At 34.6% G+C, this 23,222-nt stretch overlaps 1 protein-coding gene and 1 pseudogene across 4 annotated transcripts in view; both read left to right on the top strand.

Annotated features, from left to right (window-relative positions):
- TMEM209 (transmembrane protein 209) overlaps window positions 1-19,578 on the top strand; it is a 28,354-nt gene extending 8,776 nt beyond the window's left edge. For all 4 annotated transcript variants that reach the window (XM_006184708.2, XM_014559287.2, XM_032483335.1 and 1 more), the window contains exons 7-15: window positions 3,645-3,820; window positions 4,430-4,501; window positions 6,566-6,662; window positions 9,610-9,735; window positions 11,652-11,749; window positions 12,949-13,063; window positions 13,159-13,256; window positions 14,874-14,947; window positions 18,049-19,578. In XM_006184708.2, coding sequence (XP_006184770.1) covers window positions 3,645-3,820; window positions 4,430-4,501; window positions 6,566-6,662; window positions 9,610-9,735; window positions 11,652-11,749; window positions 12,949-13,063; window positions 13,159-13,256; window positions 14,874-14,947; window positions 18,049-18,103 — 911 coding nt within the window. In that variant the 3' untranslated portion in view covers window positions 18,104-19,578. The remainder of the gene's footprint in view (window positions 1-3,644; window positions 3,821-4,429; window positions 4,502-6,565; window positions 6,663-9,609; window positions 9,736-11,651; window positions 11,750-12,948; window positions 13,064-13,158; window positions 13,257-14,873; window positions 14,948-18,048) is intronic.
- LOC116665128 lies at window positions 13,610-13,710 on the top strand (annotated as a pseudogene).
- Window positions 19,579-23,222: the final 3,644 nt, after the last annotated feature.

Here is a 23,222-nt window from a genome sequence, read left to right as displayed (position 1 = left end):
GGAGTCAGTTTGTTTCTCCAAAGGGTTATGATTTGCTTTTAGTGAAGAATGGCATTTAGAAATTAATGCCTAGGCACTGAATATGCCTTGGTTAATGCAGGTCTGCTGAGCAAACAGCTAGGGAATGCATGTGTAAATGTATACACACACACACACACCTACCTTTATATATTTCTACAACCATCCACCTGTATATATATTAAAAACCAGGAGTTCATATGATACCAGTCCAGCTATTCAGGGTTTATTCTAGCCTCCTCCCTTTCTATATTTGATACCCCTTTCTCCAATAGTGAGCAACCAGGCACTCACATTTCCTTTCTCACACACACACTTTTTTGCTGAGTGGTCATTTCATCACTAAATATTTCACATGCATCTCTTAAGAACAAGGACATTTTCGTTTCTAACTGCAATATGATTATCATACTTAAATTGTTATTATTCTTCATATTCACATATCCTCCAGTTGACCCAATAATGACCTTTGTAGCTTTTTTCTTTTACTAGTGCAGTATCCAGTCAAGTGTCATTATTACATTTAGTTGCCATACTTCTTTTGTCTTCTTTAATCTAGAACATTTGTGAGTTTTTGTTTGCTTTTTTGTCTTTTATGACATTTGCATTTTAAAGATACAAGGCTAGTTTTGCAGATTTGTATTTGTGTGATCTCATTAGAATCAGAGTATTTTTGTTCCGGGTTTTTTTGAGGGGCTAGAATACAATTTAGGTAGCGGTGTGTTCCTTTCCATGTATCACATCAGGAGACATATGTATCATTTTCTCCCTTTATTGGTAAAGTTAAATTGGATCACTTGGTCAAAGTGATGGCCTGATTTCTTTGTAGTAGCTTTTCCCTTTTGTAATTAATAAGTAATGTGTAGTATGATACTTTGAGACTTGTGATTATCCTGCTTCCCCCAGTAGTCTTTCACCTGATGTGTTTAGCATCCATTGATGATCCTCTCCTAAATTAGTTAACACAGTGGTGGTTGCAAAATGGAGAATGTCTAATACTTTCATTTCGTCTACATTTGGGAGTTTAGTGTTCCCCTGTAAAGAAGAACTTTGTTTTACCCCTCAGCCCACAGTTTGTTTTAGCCAGTTTGGACTGATGGTTCTTTGTTTAGCAGTGTCTAAACTCCTGGTTACCTAACCCATTGAGTTTTTTAATTTGTCAATTCTTTTTTTTGGTTTTCAAAGTTTTATTTGGTTCTCTTTCAAGTACGCCTGATTTATTCTAGAGAATCTTGTTTTGTTCTTATGTTTTGAATTCTTTTTCCTATCTTAACCACTTTAAACATACTTTTTAGAACTCTGTCCTGTAATTCAGTTATCTAAAGCTCTTGGAGATTATGTACTAACATTTTTATCTTGCTGACTCGTTTGCTTGGAGACACATTTCCTGTGATTTGTGTATTTTTTGTTTGTTTTTCATAAGCTCATCTTCAGTAGAGTTTTATCTGTGCTTTGTCTGTCCTGGGCAGGCTAGGTGGAAGCCTTGTTTCCTCCTGGCAGTTTTGTCTTTGCCTCTATCAGGTGCCTAAGGAATGTCATTGAGCTTCAACTAACGTAAGTAATTTCTGGTCTTAGAGGTTCCTGGACCTCACAGGTAGCGTAAATGGGCACTCTAAACCCATGTGAACATGGATCTGTAAATCTAAATCTCTGGGGATTTTTTTCTTTATAAACAGCCTAAGACAGACAAGCTTCCTTGTTATCTCCTGGTGTCAGTGGGCAGATGTTTTTTTCTTACTCACTGAGAATGCGGCACTTTGAGGTTCCTGGCTCTATGCCAAGTGCAGGGAATAGAGATAGGAAGACAGTCTCAAGCCAGCTCTGCCTCTCCTGGGCCTGCATCCACATTTCCCATTCCCAGGCACTGAAATCCAAGCTGATAGGTTTCCCAAAGCCTACAGAATTCTCCCAAGCAACCACAGCATTGCACACAGGCCACTGGCTGCTCTGATTTTCAGTTCCCTCTTCATTTTTTGCCACTGACTATTCCTCTCACTTTTTTGCAAGCTCCATCATTATTCATTTAAATTATATGTTTTAATTTGATAAACAATTATATATATATATATTGGGAGATGTTTCAGGTTACCTGGTTTGTTAATTTTGCCAGAATTCCACATCTCTGTGTGCTTTGATTCTTAGGTCTTTGGGGTTCTGTAGCTACAAGTTTTGTGCTATTTTGGTGGTGGTGGTCATTACAGAAAGGCCTTATTTTGTCACTTCTTGCTATATATATTTTCCTTGGACTTCAGCTGATGTACAACAAATATTAAAACTTATTTCTATCATCTGTGTAAACTTCTTTTATCATCTAAAGCCAGTCTTCCTTGAAATTTTTCTTGTTTTAATTTTTCTCAGCTTGATTCTCATTTTTGAAGTTAATAGTCAAAATAATTAATCAAAATAGGATAAACTTTGTGCTCTATTATGACCATGTCACTTACCTTCCTTTTCTGTTCCCTATTTATTGAATCATTTGTGCTTGTTTAAAACTTCTTAACATTAATTCATTCCTGTAAGTCAATTTTGCCAAAAGTCCTACTTGAAAATTGTTTACACCAAGTGTGATACTTCTTTACTATACGTAATTATTATTATTTTTTTTTACCAGCATGAAACATACTTTCACCAGCGCTACTAGCACATGACAGGCAAACCTTCAAGGTTTTGATGCTGTGACTTGTAATGCTGCCATATATCCCTTTCATGGCTTCTCATCCTTTGTGCCTATAAACATCACAAGAAAAGCAACTTTATTATTTTATAGTGATTTATTTTAAAATTTCTGCTAGGCCAAAAAATTAGTTTCTATTTGTAATTTTTGTGTGTGGGTATGAAATATCAATTGATATTTTTTATTTCAGTTAAAGTACGAAAACATAAGCTCTTCATAAGTATCATATACTTGTCATTGAAAATTTGCTGTTTATTCAGGTACTGTGCTAGATGCTAGGGGAAAAAATTACTCCCTGCCCTCAAGGAGCTCAGATTCAATTTGGAAAAAGAGACAAACTATAACTTTAAAGTGGGAAAAGTGTTCTGGTAGTTGCCACTATAGGATTAAGTCCCTAAATGTAACTATTTACATTTCCTAAAAGTAAGTTTATAAATTTAGAAGTGTAATCAGCAGATGGTCTCTTTTAGTACAACACAAGAATTACTACAGGCAATAAATGGAGCACGGCGTACGTAGCACAGGGAAGAGTGAGTTTAGCTGCCAGCCAAAAAGAGTAGTTTATTAATAGGAGGCTTTAGTTATCCCATTCAGAAAGAGCTTCTAAAAATTCAAGCTAGAACTGCTTAGCCTATTTATTTCCTGAAGAAATTTGTCTTTTGTTTCTCACTAAATCATTTGAATGAAACAAGCTTAATTTTACAACAAAAATAAACACAACCAGTTAGAGATTATGGCTCTTAAATTGATGCTGCTCAGAAAGCATTCTTTTTAATCTTTAGCACAAGCAGTCCATGTTCTCTAAAGAACAGATAATATTGGGGTGGAGCGGGAAGGCTTTGTCTTCCCTGATTGCCACTGTCTAGGTTCCTAGACACCCAGCGTTCATGTACCAGCTCCAGGTATCAAAATTCCTACAACTCACTGATATTCTTTAAATTAATCATTGTAGGGAGCCCAGATTCTACTTCACCTTCTGCCAGCCCTACTTTCTGGAACTACAGTCGTTCTGTGGGGGATTATGCACAAACTTTAAAGAAGTTTCAGTATCAGCTTGCCTGTAGGTCGCAGGCCCCATGTGCTAACAAAGATGAAGCCGATCTCAGTTCTAAACAAGCTGCAGAGGAGGTAAATGGAAAATAAAAATGACTTGATATTTATGATTTACAGATTGTTAGAAAGCCTTCTATTTCTGAAACTTTTTTTTGTAATCACTTTTACTGATTAGAAACATAAATCTGGCACACATTAAACAATGGAAAGGCTCCTATCTAACTTTGTGTACCTAAAACTGAACTTTATTGCATGTTTTACTCTTTATGACATTGACATGAGTGTCCTGCCTAAAACATTTTTCTTCATTCATTTATAAAAAGATTATCTCAAGTATCTGTACTTAACATACACAAGACTCTTGCTCTTAAAATACATTTGGATTAGAACATTTGACAGTCTGTAACTTCATCAGTTTAATACCTACTATAGGATTTTAATTTTGTTCTTAAAAACAAGAATATTCTTTGAACATACCAATGTAAGGAATTTTAAAAATATGTATGTGCATGAATAGCAACTAACTGAGTAATACAAATTACCACATAGTAATTAGATCAATATTGATGTTTGTGAAGTTTTTTCCAAAGTATTCCAAATATTTTTGAGGGTGGAAGAAGGAATGACTGATAGCTGGCAAGATTTTTCCTCACTGATTGTTCATTTTAAACATATTTTTAATAGGTTTGGGCAAGAGTGACTATGAATAGACAACTTCTTGATCATATGGATTCATGGACAGCTAAGTTCAGAAATGTAAGTTATGACATTACTCTTTGGACAATATTAGTGCCTCTTAATATACGAAATATGTTATTAGAATATCAATTAGAATATTAGAGGTGTTAATTATTAGTTAAAATATCAGAACTAGTTATTATTTAAAAGTGTAATAACAGTGGTATATATATCAAGATAAATATGACATGTACCTTATGGTGTCTGTCTTCATGGGAGTTTTCTCACCTCCATATTTTTAGCAAGTCCACGTATTTTGAGTGGATAAAGGAACAATGTATTTAGTTATTAAGATCTTCCCTTTCCCAACCTCTCAACTTTACTTTTCAAAGAGCTTTGCTGTCAGAGCCTGTTATGTGTCTATAGAAATGTGAGGGAGACAAAAGCAAGGTGCTTACCCTGAGAAAACTTCCAAGTTAGAGAAGATAACGTACACTTGAAATTATTTCAGAATATATCAATTTCTTCAGTTTTTCTAGAGAACCCGCTAATCTTTGGCCTGGAGGTTGGCAAGGCCAGCTCTCGATATACGGAGTGAGTGAGTTCCCTTGGTTCAACCCTGCCTCTTCCCTTCTCTGTGGTGCCCTGAGTCCCAGGTTCCAGGGGGCAGATCGGCCCCTCCTCCACTGCAGGGAGCCCCGTTCGGATGCTGTGGTGGCTGCCGCTTTCACTGTTTGATCCTTCAGCACTCACCCATCACTCTACGTTTTATAGGAATATATTGAAATCACTTGTACTCCTTTTGTATTCTTCTCCTATAATCTAAATAGGATATCAAGAGGGAGTGATGGTAATAGCAGCCTGCTTTCTCAAACCAGAAACCTGGTTGGCTTTCTGGGAATGAGGCCTAGATCTCTCTCCTGGACCCTGTAGATAATTTTATTGCAGCCTAAGAATGGCTAACAAGTAGGATACATTTAATAAATGTTGGAAGAATGACCGAGTGAAATGATGTCCTAGAACGGTACTTCCTTTTTACACTTGCAGACTTATCTAAAAATACTATTATATTTAAAATATGAAGTCTTGGTCAGGAGTATTAGCTTAGAATAAATACAAGCACAATCCCTTATCTGAATTCCTTAGGCCACAGTGTTCTGAAATTTAGAGTTTTTTAGATTTTTTTTAAAGCAGTATGCATTTACTATATATTTTGTAATATACTAGCAGAGTCTAGTTAGTACTCAGTAATCAACCACATTAATATTTCAAAGCAAATGAATAGTCTCACTAAGTAGGATAAAGTCTAAAATAGCTTCATAGCCATTCAGTTCAGGTCTTGCCAGTATATCAAATTTCTTGCTAAATGGATTATAGAAAACTCTCCATTTTCAGAGGTTTTTTTTTAATTCAAAAAATTTTATAAGTAATTATATAGACTTATATTTCATCTGAAGCTTTTTTCATCCTTCTATTTTGTGGTTAAACAGAAGCGTGGAACCAGAAATGGTGGTTGAAGTTGCTGTGAACACACAGACAAAACACACAACACACAAACCAGTTGGGGTGTTTCCTTGGACAGTCTTCACATCCCAGAATTAGTCTGATATTAGCCATGCAAAGTGGCATTTGAAATGTCTAGTCCTGAAGCAATATTATAATAGTCACAAACTATTGTAAATATAATAAATATGTTTTCCACATGGTTAGGGAATTTGGTGAATCTGCTAAGAGTTGATCAGTTATGTTAGTTTTTAAAACTATTTTACTAATCACAAGCCAGTATAAATATTACATGCATAAATGTGTAAATAATTACCCTGGAGATGTAAACTGAAGATGATCCTATTAGCTAAGTATAATATTCGTAGAAAGAAGAATTTAAGAAAAACTTAACATGTAACTGAAAGTTTTACATCTTCTTCAGAAAAAAACAGGCATGTGACTTAAGGATATAACTTAGTTAACTGACACCCCGATAGCATATTTGCTTAACTCTCTAGACTTCAGCTAGCTGCTACTTCCATTCTCTTCTACTACACTCTGTTAATATTTCAAGTATAAGACAGTAAAAAAGTTTCATGAAAATAGAGATATGCTTTAGAATTGGGTGTGTGAAATCTTGACTTCATTTCTTCCTAGTGGATCAATGAGACAATATTAGTGCCGCTTGTACAAGAGATTGAGTCTGTCAGCACACAGATGAGGCGAATGGGTTGTCCAGAGCTTCAAATAGGAGGTATGTGAAGATAGAGCCCAGCATTTGAGTTCCTTCAATCTGCCAAGTGGAGAATTTCTTGTAATGGGCTATCTAACAACATCCTTTGTTATCCTGAGGTAAAGGGAAAAAAACTAAATGTCTACCTTATAGCTTTTTAAAAATATGTAACCATTTTATTGAGACACATACAGTTCACCTATGTAAAGTCTATAATTGAAAGGTTTAAGTTATGCAGCCATCACCACAATCAAGTTTAGACTATTTCATCACCCAAAAAAGAAACCCTGCATACCTGTTTCCTACTACCACCCATTCCCCAGGCCTAGGCAACTACCAGTCTGCTTTCTGTCTCTATAGTTAGGCCTGTTCTGCTGTATATTTCATCTAACTGGCATCATACAATATGTTGTCCTTTGTGACTGGCTTCTCTCACTTAACATAATGTTTTCAGGGTTCACCCACGTTGTAGCATTTATCAGTATTTCATTTCTTTTTATTGCCAAATAATATCCCATTTTTTGGATCTATATTTTGTTTACCCATTAATCAGTTTATTGACATTTGGGTTGTTTTCACTCTTTTGGCTATTATTAATTATACAAGCAGTTGTGTACAAGTGTTTGTGTGAATATATATTATAATTTCTCTTGGGTATTACCTAGGAGTGGAATTGCTGAGCCATATGATAACTCCATGTTTAACTTTTGAGGAATTGCCAGACTGTTTTCTAAAGCAGTTGCACCATTTTACATTCCCACCTGCAGTGTGTGAGGGTTCCAGCTTCTTACAACCTTGCCAATATTGTTATTATCTATCTTTTTGATTATAGTTACCCTAATGGACATGAAACGACATCTCATTGTGGTTTTAGTTTACATTTCCCTGATGGCTAATGAAGTTGAGCATCTTTTCATTTATTGGGCTGTTCCTGTGTCTTCTTAGGAGAAATATCTTTTCAGATCCTTTACCCATTTTTTTCCCCTTTTACCCGTTTTGTGTGTGTGTGTGTGTGTGTAGGGGGAGGTAATTAGGTTTATTTATTTCTTTATTTTTAGAGGAGGTACTGGGGATTGAACCCAGGACCTCATACATGCTAAGCATGCACTCTGCCACTTGAGCTAGACCCTCCCCCACACCTTTTACCCATTTTTAAGTTGGGTTACTTGTCTTTTTATTATTGAGTTGTAGGTGTTCTTTATATATTCAAGATACAAGTCTTACTAGATATTAGTTACAAAGTTGTACAAAGTATAAAAAATAGACTAAATACTAACTTAAAATCATCTATTTTCAACTTACTTGCTAAAAATAAAACTGTTAAGATTTTGTGAAATATAATTCACCTAAAATACATATGTGTTATAACTTATTTAGTGTTAAGTAATTAGGTTCCAAAATATATAAAGAATATTTTAGTCAACCAGCTCTTTCTAGAGAATAAATTTCTCTTTGAAATATTGCACATTAAGTTTCCACTTTAGGTATCTTTTTATCAGTCTTTATTTTCTGGACTAAGAATAGAATTGTACATTGCTAAAGTATGTTTATTGAGTATCCAGATGTTTTATATGCAGTGTACACAACACTACAGATGCTAGTGCCCCAGTTTATGGATCAGGCTACTAAGACTTAGACGGGTTAAGTAACTTACCCAGTGACACAGAGCAGTGATTTGAGGCCAGAGCTCTCTGACTGCAAAGTCAGAATGGTTACTCCAGGGCTTGGTAATGTTATTTGAACCTATGCTTATCCATTTTGAGCTTTCTTTATAAGTCGTAAAAATATGTATCTTTCGCAACATTTTAGCAGTGTGATGTGCTTTTAAAAAAGAACAACACTGTTTTATCACTACAAAAGCAATATGTATGGGTTCATTGTGAAAAATTTAGAAAGTACAGAAATACACAAAGGACATTACCCATGATTTCTGCTTCCAGAAATAACCACAATCAGTCAATTTTAAGTCACAATCAATTGTTCTTTTTCGGAGAAAAATACTATGATACTAGCTATATGTATCAATTGTAAGTTATACCATTATTTAAGGATATTAATGTGAAAAGTGTATATTTAGGAATTGAGGAAATAGGGTACATGGTACATGTATATGTATATATTTTTAATTAAACTGTGATCATACTACTTTGTTACGTGCTTTTTCCCTCCATTTTTTCTATTTTGTTAAATATTCTTCAGTACTATTTTTATGGTTAGACTTTCTTTTTTATATATGTAATATATTTAACTGACCTTTATTATCTAAGATTTAGAAACTTTACCCTTTATTGTTATTAATAATGCTGTGAGTAAACGTCTTTTTACCTAAAACTTTGTGTGCATTTACGATTATTTCTTTAGGATAATTTCTTAGAAGTGAAGTTGTTAGTTTAATAGGCATAAATATATTAAGGTTTTTAATGTACATAATCCTTCAAACAGCTTATACCAGTTTATATTCTAGCAACCATGTCACATGTAAGAAAGCCTTTTTCCCAACATTGGGTATTACTAATAAGGTTGGACATCCTGAAAATTTCTGTTGGCTTATTAATTTCTTTGGATAATTGTCTTTCATGATACGATGAAAGAAATCAGTATTGTATTAAGTTTTCACTTGTCACTGGCATAATGGACAACTTTGAATTCAACCTGAGTTTGAGAGCTATCATGTATCTTTTTATGTATAACCCACAAAAATCTATTAATTGTTTAGAGATCTGCCAAAATGGACTTGACTGTTTTGGGAGTGTGTATGTGTATATGTGTGTGTGTGTATGTATAAATCTGGCCAGTTTGCCAGAAATGATAAGATAAATTGTAGATAGAGTAGGTAATGCAGATTGTTAAGATAAGCTGTCATTGCTTTTGTTTATTCCTTCAACATCTGTTGAGGGAAGAACATTTGAAATTTTTCAGAGATCCACATGAAGAATAATCTGTGTTCTGTGTGTTTTAATATTAACAGAGGCTAGTATTACTAGCCTGAAACAGGCTGCTCTGGTCAAAGCTCCACTCATTCCAACTCTGAATACAATCGTGCAGTATCTAGACCTCACACCAAATCAGGAATACTTGTTTGAAAGGATCAAAGGTAACTATTGATTTGAAGAGGGGAAAAAAATGAGAACTTTTTCACTACTCTGAGATTTTATAAATAAAGATAACAAGGAAGAAATTCTTTGAAAAAAGTGTAAGTTTCACTAAGTATGATCTTATACTTTATAAATATATATTTAATTATGGCTTCATTAGGCTTATACTTGAACAACTTTTGGGTTTTATATTTTATATGCTTAAGAATTGTCAAAATAATGTAGTTACCCTTGAATACATTAACTATTCTATATAGGAAAACCTAAATATGAGCTAAATGGGCTCACATGAATATTCCACTCATTTTCTATCTTAAACTACCAAAAATAGGTACCACAGTGACATTCTTCATAATTTCAGCGTGCCAATCCTTATTTCTTTCAGTTTTTATAATTCTTGTTTAATATGTTGTTTCTTTATATTTCTGTTATATTCTGATTATTTGGGAGGGAATACAATCTTCTGAGAAGACTGACTTGGGAATCAGGAGATTTAGCCTCCCTGATACTCCCACATACTCTTTATGCCTTCCTACTTTTATTTGAATAAACTTGGTAAAATGTTCTCATCACTAAAACAAGTTTTAGAAATAGTATTTCACTCTTTAGATTTATCATAAATCTTAATTTGAAGATTACTCTTTACTCTTAATTTGAAGATTCTCTACTCTTCTAGGTTTGGGCTGTGGTTCAGGAATAAGCATTTATCATTACATTTTAAAGGACTTTTTATATAAGGAGAATTCAAACATACTTAAAACTAGACACAACAGTATGCACAAACCTCTTGTACGTAACACCCAGTCTCATAAAATGTATTGTTACTGTTTGTGGTATTGTTTGTTTAAATTGGGATTAAAATGTTATCACATGTTGTGATTGGTTAATATATTTTAAGTTTCTTTTAAGCTGTAGTTTTCCCATCCATCCTTTTTTTTTTTTTTTTTTCTTTGCAACTTATTTGTTGAAAAAACTGGATTGTTTGTCCTGTAGAGTTTCCCATGGTGTGAATTTTGCTGAATGCATCCCCATGGTGTATTTTTAAATGATCCTCTATCCTGTGTATTTCCTGTAAATTCAGGTTGCAGTTTTTGGCAAGATTGCCTCATAGACAGCAAAATATTTATATATCCAGAAAAAGTATATGTGTGTGCACGTATATACAAAGTATATATACATATAAAGTTTTATATATCAAATTGTACAAGTTTTAAAAATACAACAAACACTATATGGCCTTCTAGATTGAACACTTAGGGACATTTTGCCATATTTGATTCTCTTTCTCCTCATATGAACACATACCTTTTTTTTGCTCTATCATTGCACACATCATTGCTTTTCAGCACGCGAGTTCAGCACGCGAGTTCCTAAAGTAACACTTCCCTACATAACCGTAACACAATTATGAGACCTTCTGAATTAATAATATTTCTATATAGTATCATCTGATACATAGTTTATATTCAAATTTCCCTATTTTCCAAAGAATGTTATACACCCTTCTTATTCCTAACCAGGATAGAGTTGACATTCACACATTATATTGTGTTGTTTTATCCTTTTTTCGGTCTCTTTGTCTAGAACAGTTCTGCCACCTTTTTTTCCCCACGTGACATTGGCTTTTTTTTTTTTAACATTTTTTTATTGAGTTATAGTCATTTTACAATGTTGTGTCAAATTGACATTGGCTTTTTTAAGAATCCAGAATAGTAGTCTTGTCTCACATTTTGGATTTATCTGATTCTTTTTTCATGGTACTATTTAAATTAGTCTTTTATATCTTCTATTTTTTTGTGCACATGTTTTGATCAGGTTTTTAAGATGATATGCTTTCTGTATTGTAACCCCTTAGCCTTTTTTTCTTCTCTTTTGTGTATTCTTAGCTTTTTTAATTTCGCCTTTCTTGCTACAGAACTTTCTCAAGGAGGCTGTATGAGCTCATTTCGGTGGAATAGAGGTGGAGACTTCAAAGGCCGCAAGTGGGATACAGACTTGCCCACTGATTCAGCTGTAAGTCCCCAGTTTTATTTTGTTTTTTATGTTTAACATTTTTCGTATTAGGTTTATGTGTTTTTATTTTTCCATTACAAATATAAGTATCAACAATTTAGAGGATCTATATTCAATACCTTGTAATAGCCTATTATGAAAAAGAATATGAAAAGGAATATATATATAACTGAATCACCATGCTGTACATCAGAAACTAACATATCATTGTAAACCGAGTATACTTTAGTAAAGTTTTTTCAAAAAGAAAATAAATAAATAAAATAGATAAACAACAAGGACCTAATGTATAGCACAGGGAACTATATTCAATGTCTTGTAACAACCTATAATGGAAAAGAATCTGAAAAAGAATAAATAAATAAATATATATATTTAAATAAATATATATATATAAAACTGAAAAAGAAACAATTTAGAAACCAGTGTAGAAATTAAAAAATTGAAATTGTGCCATCTTCTTAACCCAACCACTGTTAATATTTTGGTGTATTTTTTTCTTTTTTTTTCCCCTTTACTTAGATTGTGCTATTTTTTAATATTTTTGTCATAGCTATAATCATCTCATGAAAAATTTTGTATCCTGCTATTTTTCACTTTCCAGTGTTTAAGTATTTTCATTATTACACACTGTCATTTAATTTTTCTCCTATATTGGACTTAAAAGTTTAGGGCATATGTAGTAGAAGCAGAAATTTCTGTTTTTCTTTTTCTTTTTTTTCTTTTTTCTTTTTTTTTCTGTTTTTCTACCTTTAATAATATTGCAAGGAATAACATAAGGCATGCTTCTTTCTTTGGGATTATGGCTTTAGAAAGATTGCTAGAATTAGATTTATGAGATCAAAGACTATAAAGATTTTGAGCATTTAAGAGTTTTTCAAAGTTATGTTTTTTTTTATGACTTATGTGTGAAAATGAAGTTTTAAGAGAATTGAGAATTGAATGTAATATATTTTGTCTTGATTTTGCTGTTAATTAACTATGGGTGTGAATGATCCACTTAACAGAAAACTAGGAATATCTCTTTTTTCATTTTATAAATTTCACCTTACAAATATAACCACTTGAAAGCATTTTTGCTAATTCTTTCTTTAGGGAAAAATTTAAAAATCACATTCATTATAAACAGATGTTTTGAAAGTCCTACATACTTGATAGATTTTCATGCTGACTTTGAAAATTTGTTTCCTCATCTTCAGATCATCATGCATGTGTTTTGCACCTACCTTGATTCCAGATTGCCTCCACATCCTAAATACCCTGATGGAAAGACATTTACTTCTCAGCACTTCGTTCAGACACCAAATAAACCAGGTATAAACCTCTTGTGAAAGAATGAGTTGAGCTTTTCACATGAAATACATATAGTGATTTTGTTTTGTTTCTAATGTAGCATATTTCCTTTACAGATGTGACAAATGAGAATGTTTTTTGCATTTATCAGAGTGCTGTCAACCCTCCCCATTATGAGCTAATCTACCAGCGTCATGCCTACAATCTTCCAAAGGTACTTCTAAATGTAGAAGTTGCTATTACAGAATGTCATGGATGACTTGCTTTGATAATATTTTTAAAATTAGAGACTCTTATTTGTGGAATAGGTAAACTTTTTAAATTAGGGAAAATGTGTTACTTTTATATCTAATTTAGAAAAGCATGAAAAAAAGGAAGAAAAATCACTCGTTATTCCATTATTTAGAGGAAGCTATTGTTAACATTTTGGTGTATTGGTTTTTGGTAAATTTCTTTTTGGTCTTTCTCTGTACTTTTTTATGGGGTGAAATCATATTATTCGTGTAGTTTCATATCTTTTAAAAATTAACTTTATAACAATTTTCCATGCCTTTAAAAGTCTTCATAATCACCTCTCGGCCTTTTGGCTAAGATCAAGTGTAGTATCTGTTCCTATCAGTTTAAGTCTTCATAAAAATACTTTTTAATGGGTATTTTTAAAACTTCATCATAAGATTGTAACATAATTTATTCAACCACTTCCGTATATTTGGGCATTTTGAATGTTTCTTATCCTTCATTATCATAAGTACTGCTAAATTTTTATATTTATGCATATAGCTGTCTGCATTTTGGGTGATTTCTTTAGTCTGAAGTCCAAAAGTAGAAGTTTAGATTATGGAATATTTTCGAGGTTAATAAAATACATTATCAAATTACTTTATAAAAAAGATTATTGTACCAGTTTACACTTGTCCAGGTATTTTACTCTTGATTAAAAATATCCATTCTGTTGATGACCTTTGTAGTTATTTTTGTTGCCAGCATCTTTACTAAGAAATTATACATTTACTATATTTATATACTATGTTTTCCACTCCATCAGATACCCAGGAAAGACTTTTTTTTAACTTTAATATTTCAACTTTGTAAGTGTGATTATTTGGGGCCATTTAAGTTTCAATCATTCAATTGAAAATCTGTATTAGGAGCTATTTCAGACCAAATATTACATATAGTAGTTTGATTTTAGTGCCAGCAAAATGCTGCCTTGTAGTCCCTTGTAGATAAAATTAATTTACATTTAACATGTTACTTACATAATGTATTTTGAAGTGTGATTAAAGGTTTTTTAATTCCAGCACTTTTGTTTATGCTGTTAATTTTTGCAATAGAGCATTTTTAGTGTGTAGAACATAGGGGCACCAACTTCAGAATAGCTCCCTTCCAGGCCTTCATAAATGCTGCTCCCAGTGTGTGGGAACTTCCCAATGTGTTTATTTCTGCTCATCTTTCAGATCTCAAAGATCTTTCTCTCAGGGAGACATTGCCTGCCTCACCAGTCAGGGTTTAATGCATGTTTTCCCACAGCCCTCTATACCTCCTCCTCTCTCGTAACATTCATCACACTTTATTTTTAATTCTGAGTTTACTTTCTGCCTTTCCTACTAGACTTTAAGCTCCTCGATTGTATGGATCCTCTCTGTCTTACTCGCCACAATATTCCTACTTCGTAGCACAAAAGTAGACACTTTGTTTAATGAATGGATGAAAGTCTGAATATGTGGAATTCTGATTTAGTAGAGTGTAAATTGATAGGCTCCACATTCACCTGTCAGGCCAAATCTTTGGTTTGGTTTAAATCTTGCTGTCTTTTTTGTCTTTGTTCCAGGGCCGAAATAATATGTTTCATACATTGTTAATGTTCCTTTACATCATAAAGACCAAAGAGTCAGGAATGCTTGGGTAGGTATTTATGCTTTAAAAATACAAGTACTTAATTTATTTACTGTTTTTCTTCCTATGTTAAGATTCTGCGGAATGCAGCATCACATACTGAAAAAAACTGTGGATTGAACAATAAGAGATACGGCTTGTAGTAGTAGCTCAGCTCTGCCATCTTGAGCAACTCCATTGGTTCCTAGAGACCTCCATTTCCCTATTGATAAAAAGGCAGTTGGACCACATCATTGACTTTACAGTTGTGTCCCCCAGAGGAACGACTGATACATCAAGCTCTTGCCACTTTAAAATTAAAAAAAAAAAAAAAAAAAGCAGCCGGAGTCCTATTTTTATTCAAGCCATTCCATGTGAGCCACAGAGCCTTCTGCAAAATGTTTACACTTCCAGAGAGACTGAGTCAGCACCCAGTCCATAATATTGTTCACTGGAGTGGGGAAATGGTCAGTTGAAGTTGTTTACTTTTATTCTAAATACTTAGTAATGAAGCTCACATACCGTTAAAATAATTTCAAAACTGCTGTCTTTGTCATTTTGGTGATTTGAAATTTTAGTGCTTCAAATAGTATTGGAAGTAAGTTGGATCCCAGCTAATGCTGGGGAAGCTGGTAATACAAGGTCTGGGAGTCTGAAATCTGGGTTCTGGGTCCAGCTCTGCCTGCACTAAGTAACCTAAAGCTAAAATAACATAAAGGGAAGGACTGAGTAGGAAACATCAGGAGTCCATTCCTGAAAGGATTTTAAAAGACATAAACAAATTTATTAACATTTATCAGCTTTTTTGATCATATTTTTTTAATGTAAGAAAGATTAAATAGGAAATTCACTTTTGTCAGGCATCTAAGCTATGGTGCCTCTTTTTTTTTTTAATTATAAAAATGATGCATGCTTAATATAGAAATGTTTAAACAATATTTAAATTTAAACAATACAGCAGTGTATAAACTAGAAATTGAAAGTTCCCCTCTGATCAGCTCTCTTAATCCCACTCCCTCGAGGTGCCCAATGTGTTAACAGTTTCTGGTTTGTTTCCAGACTACTTTCTGAGAAAAGTTGATTTTGTTGCTATTTTTCATTTTGTTTAAAAATATGTTGTGCTCAAACGTTTTTCTCTGTGACCTGCTTTTTAATCTTATGGCATATCTTGGATATTCTTCTGTGTCAATAAATACAGATTTTTTCCCTCTGAATTTTCTAGCAGTATTTAGTTATAAATATGCATATATTAGAAAGGTAGAATTTGCTATAAATATATTGTTTTGTAATTCTTAACAGTGTTTCTGGAAGGCTGTTTTGAAGTGAAGAATGAATTTAGAAATGTATTAAATAAATAATGAATTTTGGGGTTTAATTGAAAATTTATCTTTTCCTCTAAAAATCCAAATTGATATTTGATGCATAAGTGATTTGTCATGATAGCATGAAGCTTGTGTTGAGTGCCATACATAGTTTGTTATATGCATAAAAACGTAAAGTCTTTAAAAGTACTTAGTGGGGCAGTAATTATTCAGAGGCCAAAAAATTGATATAATTTTAAAGTGCTTTTCTTCTCTGATAGATCAACTTACATGTGGAAAGTGAGATACTTTAGACTAAAACTAATACATGTTTTATTTATTTGGGATTTTTTTTAATCAAGGGAAAAAACTTTGAAATAATCTTTTAAAATATGATTGATTAATCTTTTTAATGCATTTTTGAATAATCAAATAGTTAAAAACTACTCTTCTATACCTTAAAGGAAATAAACAAGTGGCTCAAATATAGTCCATTTGGAATCATGTCTATAAAGCAGCAGATTGATCCAAATACATTATCAATTCAGTGCCACATATTTGTGTGTTACTGGAAAGAGGTAAATGTTTTACTTCCAAAAGGGAAAAAAATTTAGACAGAATTGACTACATAGTAATTTAAGTGTCCTGTTCAGCAAAAGACACCATAAAGTTTAAAGCTAAATGACAAGCTGATACAAAGCATTATAGTTGCAACACATAGAGCAAACCCAAGTTAATACCCATCATATATAAAGAGTATATATAAGTTAATTAGAAAATTAAAATATAGAAAATAATCAGACATGAAAGACTTTTCATAGAAAAATGTTGTGCAGATGGTTAATAAACATGAAAGGATGTTTATTTAGCTTCATACACAAGCAAGCCAAAATTAAAACATTTTTTTCCTATCAGATTGAGATTTATCATTTGCAGTGTTGGTGAGGATGTGAAGAAATGGGGAAACACAGTTGATGAAATGACCTTTTTTGAAGGGCATTTTTGGTAACTTTTTAAAAAATGTTATCAAAATTAATGCATACTCTTAATTTTAAAAGCCACATTGTGCTAAAAGTTCATGACAGAAATAAGCAGTTCCCAGTATTCCCAAGCCCGCTTCCCAGAAGCAGCCATTTGAAATTCTTGTAGCTTTTTTTTCTGATGTTAATACTCCCGCAGTTCCAGGTAATGGAAGTATGCAGCTCTCCATTGATTCCTCAGACTTGGACATTGTAGGTTGATTTATTTTGTTAGATGAGTAATTTATCTTTATGGCCCTCTTCTCCTCCCCTCATACTTTGAATACAGTTATATTCTTCCCTGAAATAGAAGTAGATTTTTCTTTTTGTCATATGCAGTGTGGTTTAGTGTAAGCTGTATTAATACTCATATGCAGATTTTTTAAAGCATTTCTATTCATTAGAAAACTCCTAATTCAAGTCAAGTATGTAAGATTGTCTAAGAGGCCTGGCATCTCTGTAGCCTCCATTTTTAAAATTTATCAATACCTTTACTTTAATCTTACTTCCTAAAATTTTTCTGCTGACTATCTGTAGTAATAGTTCTTGGGGTCCACTGAAAAAACTAATTTTCAACACTCCATAAATCCATTTATTCTAAATTTGGGTTTTAAGCACAGTTAAGAAAGTAATTACTGTTACTAGAATTCACCTGATAAACCATGTGTTACATAACTTATTGCAGAAAAGTGTTAAATATCATATTAAACATGTATTCCTTGTAAAGACTCTTGTTTTAGTTATTTGGGAAAAAAGACCTTAAATGCTTGGCAACCAATTCCACTAAAACTTTTCTTTTTTCTCTTTGTAGGAGAGTTAATCTTGGTCTATCCGGTGTGAACATTTTATGGATTTTTGGCGAGTAGTGGGTTATTTAATTCCAAACATTTGGACTTTATTTGACTGAATCATAAGTTAAATCTAAGCATCTTTGAGTCACTGCCTCTTCTGAAATAAGATACATATGTGTATGTTACAGGCTATAGATTTAATGAAAAATTAGCTATTATGAAACTTCTTTGTGAAAGTGTGTCCTATGTCTTCTACACCAAGAAGCAGTACCTTCAGTTTTTTATCATTTCAGATTTTTCAGTTGCCTACAAAACTACAACCCTTCAGATTTTTGTTGACCCACAACAGTGCAGTTCCCCCTTAATCACGAGTCCTTCTTTATTATAACCCCCAAATAAGAATCATCCACCTGATTCTTCCCACAAAAATTGTTTTTTAATTGAGTTATTTAGTAAAGATACTTAAAAAGAAACAAGCAAATTGCTAATTTATTTTGTATTTCCCCAGTGTTCGGCAGATCAGCCCAAGACCCATACTTAAAGAAATGAGGTAAACTTCTAAATAATATATTAGTTTGTGTGTGTATTTAAAATATTATTGAAAGAGGTTTGACAGTATTAGCATTTAAAAAGTCAACTCTTGGATTAAATTTAGCTGACAGAATGAAACTATCTGGGTCTTATCTAAGAGGCTGAAGTCATCAAGAAAACTATTGCTTTGGCCTTAATAACTCAATTTCACTGTTCCTTAATACTGTATTAAGAGTTCCTTTCTTTAAGATCATATGATATCTTATCTGGTAATTTTTTTAGATATATTCAAAATATCTGAAAAGTAAGAAATGATCGAGTTTCTAAGTTTTGCTTGCCTCTCCATCTTTTTTTTTTTTTTTTTTTAACATGTGTATGTAGTATCTCTGAGGCTAGCTAGCAATTGCATGTATTTTCTGGGTTGACATTAGAGACTGCTTCCATTACCTGGAAGCAGCTAAAACCAGTATCTTCTGAATAATTGCATGTCAGTATTACATATGCAGCTCATTTTGTATAATTTTTAAATCCTGTTCCTGTTTTTTAAAAATCTGATGTCCAAAGGAAAGAAAGTTCCTGTCTTTCAATTGCTTTTGATGTATGTTAAATTTGTTTGTTATGATATTTTAGAAGAAGTAATAAACATGTTAAATATAAGAACATATTAAAATCTAAGCCTACCATTTCAGAGTTTGTAAGTGTCAAAAAATGCAATATATAGTAAACATTTCATGTAAAAAGATAAGGGATACACACTAAAAAAGAAAAGGTATTTTGTTTGCATGCTAAAGCTGGTGTGGGTTACTATACTCTGGTTAGCTTTTGTGTATTAACTTGTCTTCACAAATGTTTGAGCCAGCATATACTTTAATGTAGCTTTTATTAAAAATATTTTGATGAATTAGTTTGAATTCATACTTCAGGAAGACAGTGCACTGCAGATATGGTAAATTTTTTGGTCCTTGTGTTAAAATGAGTAAATACCTATTTTTCTCTAATTAAATGGCATTTATAGTATATTTCTCACAAATTTTTCTTTGCTTTACTTGACTCATCCTTGTTGGACCAAACCCACTAATCTTCTAGATTATGTTCATTGCATCACTTATTCTTTTTTTCTCTATGAATATCAGCCTTTACTTCTGTTTTATGGTCATATTTAGGTGTTTATCATTTAGTTCCTACTGAGACAAAAATGCTGTGTTGCTCGGCTTTCTCAGGCTCATATACACTTTAAACTGATACTTTAATGGTGAAGACATGTTGCATGTAGGTAGCACTTCTAAACTCAGCTTTGTAGTATAAATCCTTTACATGCTGGCATTCCTCAAAAGTCAGGCTTTGGTCCTTTTTTTTTTTAACATTTTTTATTGATTTATAATCATTTTACAATGTTGTGTCAAATTCCAGTGTAGAGCACAATTTTTCAGTTATACATGAACATGTATATATTCATTGTTACATTTTTTTCTCTGTGAGCCACCATACAGGCTTTGGTCCTCTGTCTCACTGTATATGCTTTTCCTAAGAGATCTCATCCATTCCATGGGTTCATTTATCACCTCTCTGCATTTGATTCCCAAGTTTATCACCAACCATACCGTCTCTCCTGAGCCCCAGTGTTAAATTTCCTGTGACCTGTCAGACATTCCCATTTGGATATCCTGCACACTCTCCATGTCTGGAACTGAATTCACATCTGCTGAAACAGCTCCCTCTTCTAATATCCCTTTTTCTGTTCATTGTACTACCAGTCACCCACACTCAAAACTCTGCTGTCATCTTGATTCCTTGAGCTCCCCGGGTCCCCAGTCCAATCAGGCAGCAATCTCATCCATTCTTTCTTAACAATGTCTCTTGCAGCTGTCCCTTTCCATTCCTGCTGCCACTGTCCTCATTTACACCCTTATCAACTCACACAGGACTACTACAACAGCCTAATTAATCTCACAGCTTCCTAATTGTTGCCATGCTTCTAGATTTTCCAGTTCATCCTGCCCACTCTCTTCCAATTCATCTTTCTAAAACACCTGTTTGATCATTTCATTCTGATAAATTCCTTGGCCTGACATTTAAAGCCCTCCACAATCTGGCCCCAAGCTAGCCTTATCCACCTGGATCCTTGGCTCTAGCCAGTGCAGGCTGCTCCTTGCTGGGCTGTCTGCACGCTACCCCTTCCCATCCCGATCACTCTCTGGGGATGCCCCCTCCCCCTCTACAGTCTACCCCTGCCTTGAGACTTCGCTGTAATTAAACCTGCTGTTTTTTGGAGTTGGTCCTGACCACTCCAGCTGGCAGTCATTTCTCCCCCAGGGTGATTAGATCTGTGCCCCTTTTTTGACACTTAGTAGCCATATGAATGAATTCAGAAGTGACTTTTAGTCTCTAATGGTGAGTCCTCATAGCTTGTCTCATCCTCATACAAGACCTGAGATTTTTTTACTAGTCTGAGCTGTGCTGCTGTTCAGGAAGACTTGACGATGGCTAAAGCTACCTTTTAGAAAAGGCTTGAGTTCTCTTTCTAGGACACCTTTTTAGCAGCCAGGCATACTGACTTTCCTTTTGTGGCTAGGCCTAAGGAGGAGGAAACAGTCTCAGGCCTAAAGAGCTGCAGCAGGGGGCTCTGCCTGAAAAGGGTAGGCATTAGGAAAAAGACAGCCAATTCCATGTATTATTGGGTGTCTTTATTAGTGACCTGGGGTGAAGTCGTTGCATTTAGCAGCAGCACATTGTCCCAGATGCTGCAGTTTCCGCTATGAGGGGCTGAGAGAGGCTAGCTGGCTCACCCATCCCTCCAGGTGGCTTCAGTCACTGCTGTCCCCAGATTAGGTAGAGCCAGAAGCGCAGGAGGATAAGCAGAGGGCTAGGATCTCTGGCAGGAACGCTTTTGGGAAGGGTCTGTGTGGAAGCATGTCTGCCTGAGAGGGGTTTGCACATTCAGCATCTGTTTCTTGGTCCCTGCTGACATTGCCACGTCTCATGGTGTATGCCAATGGCCTTTCCCTGCTGAGCTGCAGGATTGTCAGGTACTAGCTTTGAGCCACATCTCTAATTTGATCCCTGGATGGTCATCAGTAATTCCATTTCCACACTGAATGAACCACACTGATCTGGGGGACAGGTTATGGATTCTACAGAGGGTGGCACCTCAGTTAGGGTTAGGGAAGAGAGTCCAGTACAGCAGGATAGATATGGAGAACAGCCTCGTGTGCACCCAGAGCCCTGTCCACCAAGGACAGCAGTGACCTCAAAGAGATTGTGTAACAAAGTCACATGCAAACAACCCCAGGCACTGTTGTGGATGAACAACAAAATGAATATTCCACAGTCAGTCTGGCTAGAAGGACCACTGGCCTGAATGGGCTGAGACTTGGGAGGACTGAGCTCTGTCACTTTTGGGGCGGGGCAAGTACCCTTTTACACTGTGATTTCTGATTATAAGATAAAAATACTCTTCATACCTCAGAGATCATTGAGAAGCTATTGAGAAGCTGAACGAAAATAGAGGAAGACAGTGCTTTCAGGTAAGGGAAAAAAATGGCTTTAAAAAGTCTTTCAAAATAATATTAGTGTAAAACTAGGAAATGGCCCTTTTGGCATTGTAAAGCAACTCTCATCATTGGATCGTGCTGAGATGTACACAGATCTTCATGCTTTGACACACTCAACACCCGCCCCAACCGTCCTAGCCCAGCTCTATCTGCCTCCTGCTCCCTCTTTCCTTCCCCCACCCCAGACCTGGCCATCCCCCAGTCAGAGACAGTACCACCCTTGTATCCTGAAGGCCGGGCTTTCTGGTCTACCAAGGAAACACTGTCTCCTTCCTTTCCCGTTTCTAAACTAGAAGGAAAAAATAACAACCCTGAATCAGACTCTGCTTTCATGCACTGCATCCCATAGGAGGAAAGTCAGAAGGTGGTGATATGCTCTGTTGGGGGCAAAACTTGTTTTTTTAGGAGCGGCAGCCGGGCATGATTCTTCCTCAAACACATGGTGTGTAGACTGAAATCAGGCAGCTCTGTGATAGTTTTGGCCCAGAATATAGGCATCAGCTTACTGAGCTCCAGCTCCAAAGAAAGGCGCCTTGTTGTCTAATGGGGAGGGTATCATCCACTGCGCAGCCTGAGGGGCAGAGGAGTATTTCCGCTAACTCATGCAAGTGAGACCTGGCAGAAGGAAGTCTGAACTGAAGCCATCGGCCCTGAAACCTGGTGGTTTGAAAAGGTGTTATATGACTTCCATCTCAAGTTAGTTAACCACCCTTAAAAATAAGTTCAGTACAATGCTCTGCTTCCAGTTAAATATTCTGCATCATGCTTTAAATTTTTTTTTTTGATGCCATCTTGAAAATTCCTGGAGTTAACTACCTTAAAGTGGTGGTTAGACTCCACTTAGACCAAGTGCCTTGGCTAGAACCTGGAGGCAAAGTCCACATCCTAGAATACAGTGTCTCTTAAATAAAACACTAGATTTCTTTATAGCCGGAGAAATGATCTTTCATTTAAACTGTGTATCTCTGAGTAAATTGCTACTTTTTCCCACCTGACAACTCTGTTTCCCCACATATCCCCCCTGTCCACTCAACCACCCACAGGTTGGCTTGTTCTCCTGACCCTACCCTGGCAGGTGTAATAGTGGGGCAATGCTAGAACAAATACCCAAG

This window comes from Camelus ferus, chromosome 7 (assembly GCF_009834535.1).
Source record: "Camelus ferus isolate YT-003-E chromosome 7, BCGSAC_Cfer_1.0, whole genome shotgun sequence".
NCBI lineage: Eukaryota > Metazoa > Chordata > Mammalia > Artiodactyla > Camelidae > Camelus > Camelus ferus.
The sequence above is the reverse complement of the archived record's forward strand: the minus strand, read 5'-3'. Positions and strand labels throughout refer to the sequence as shown.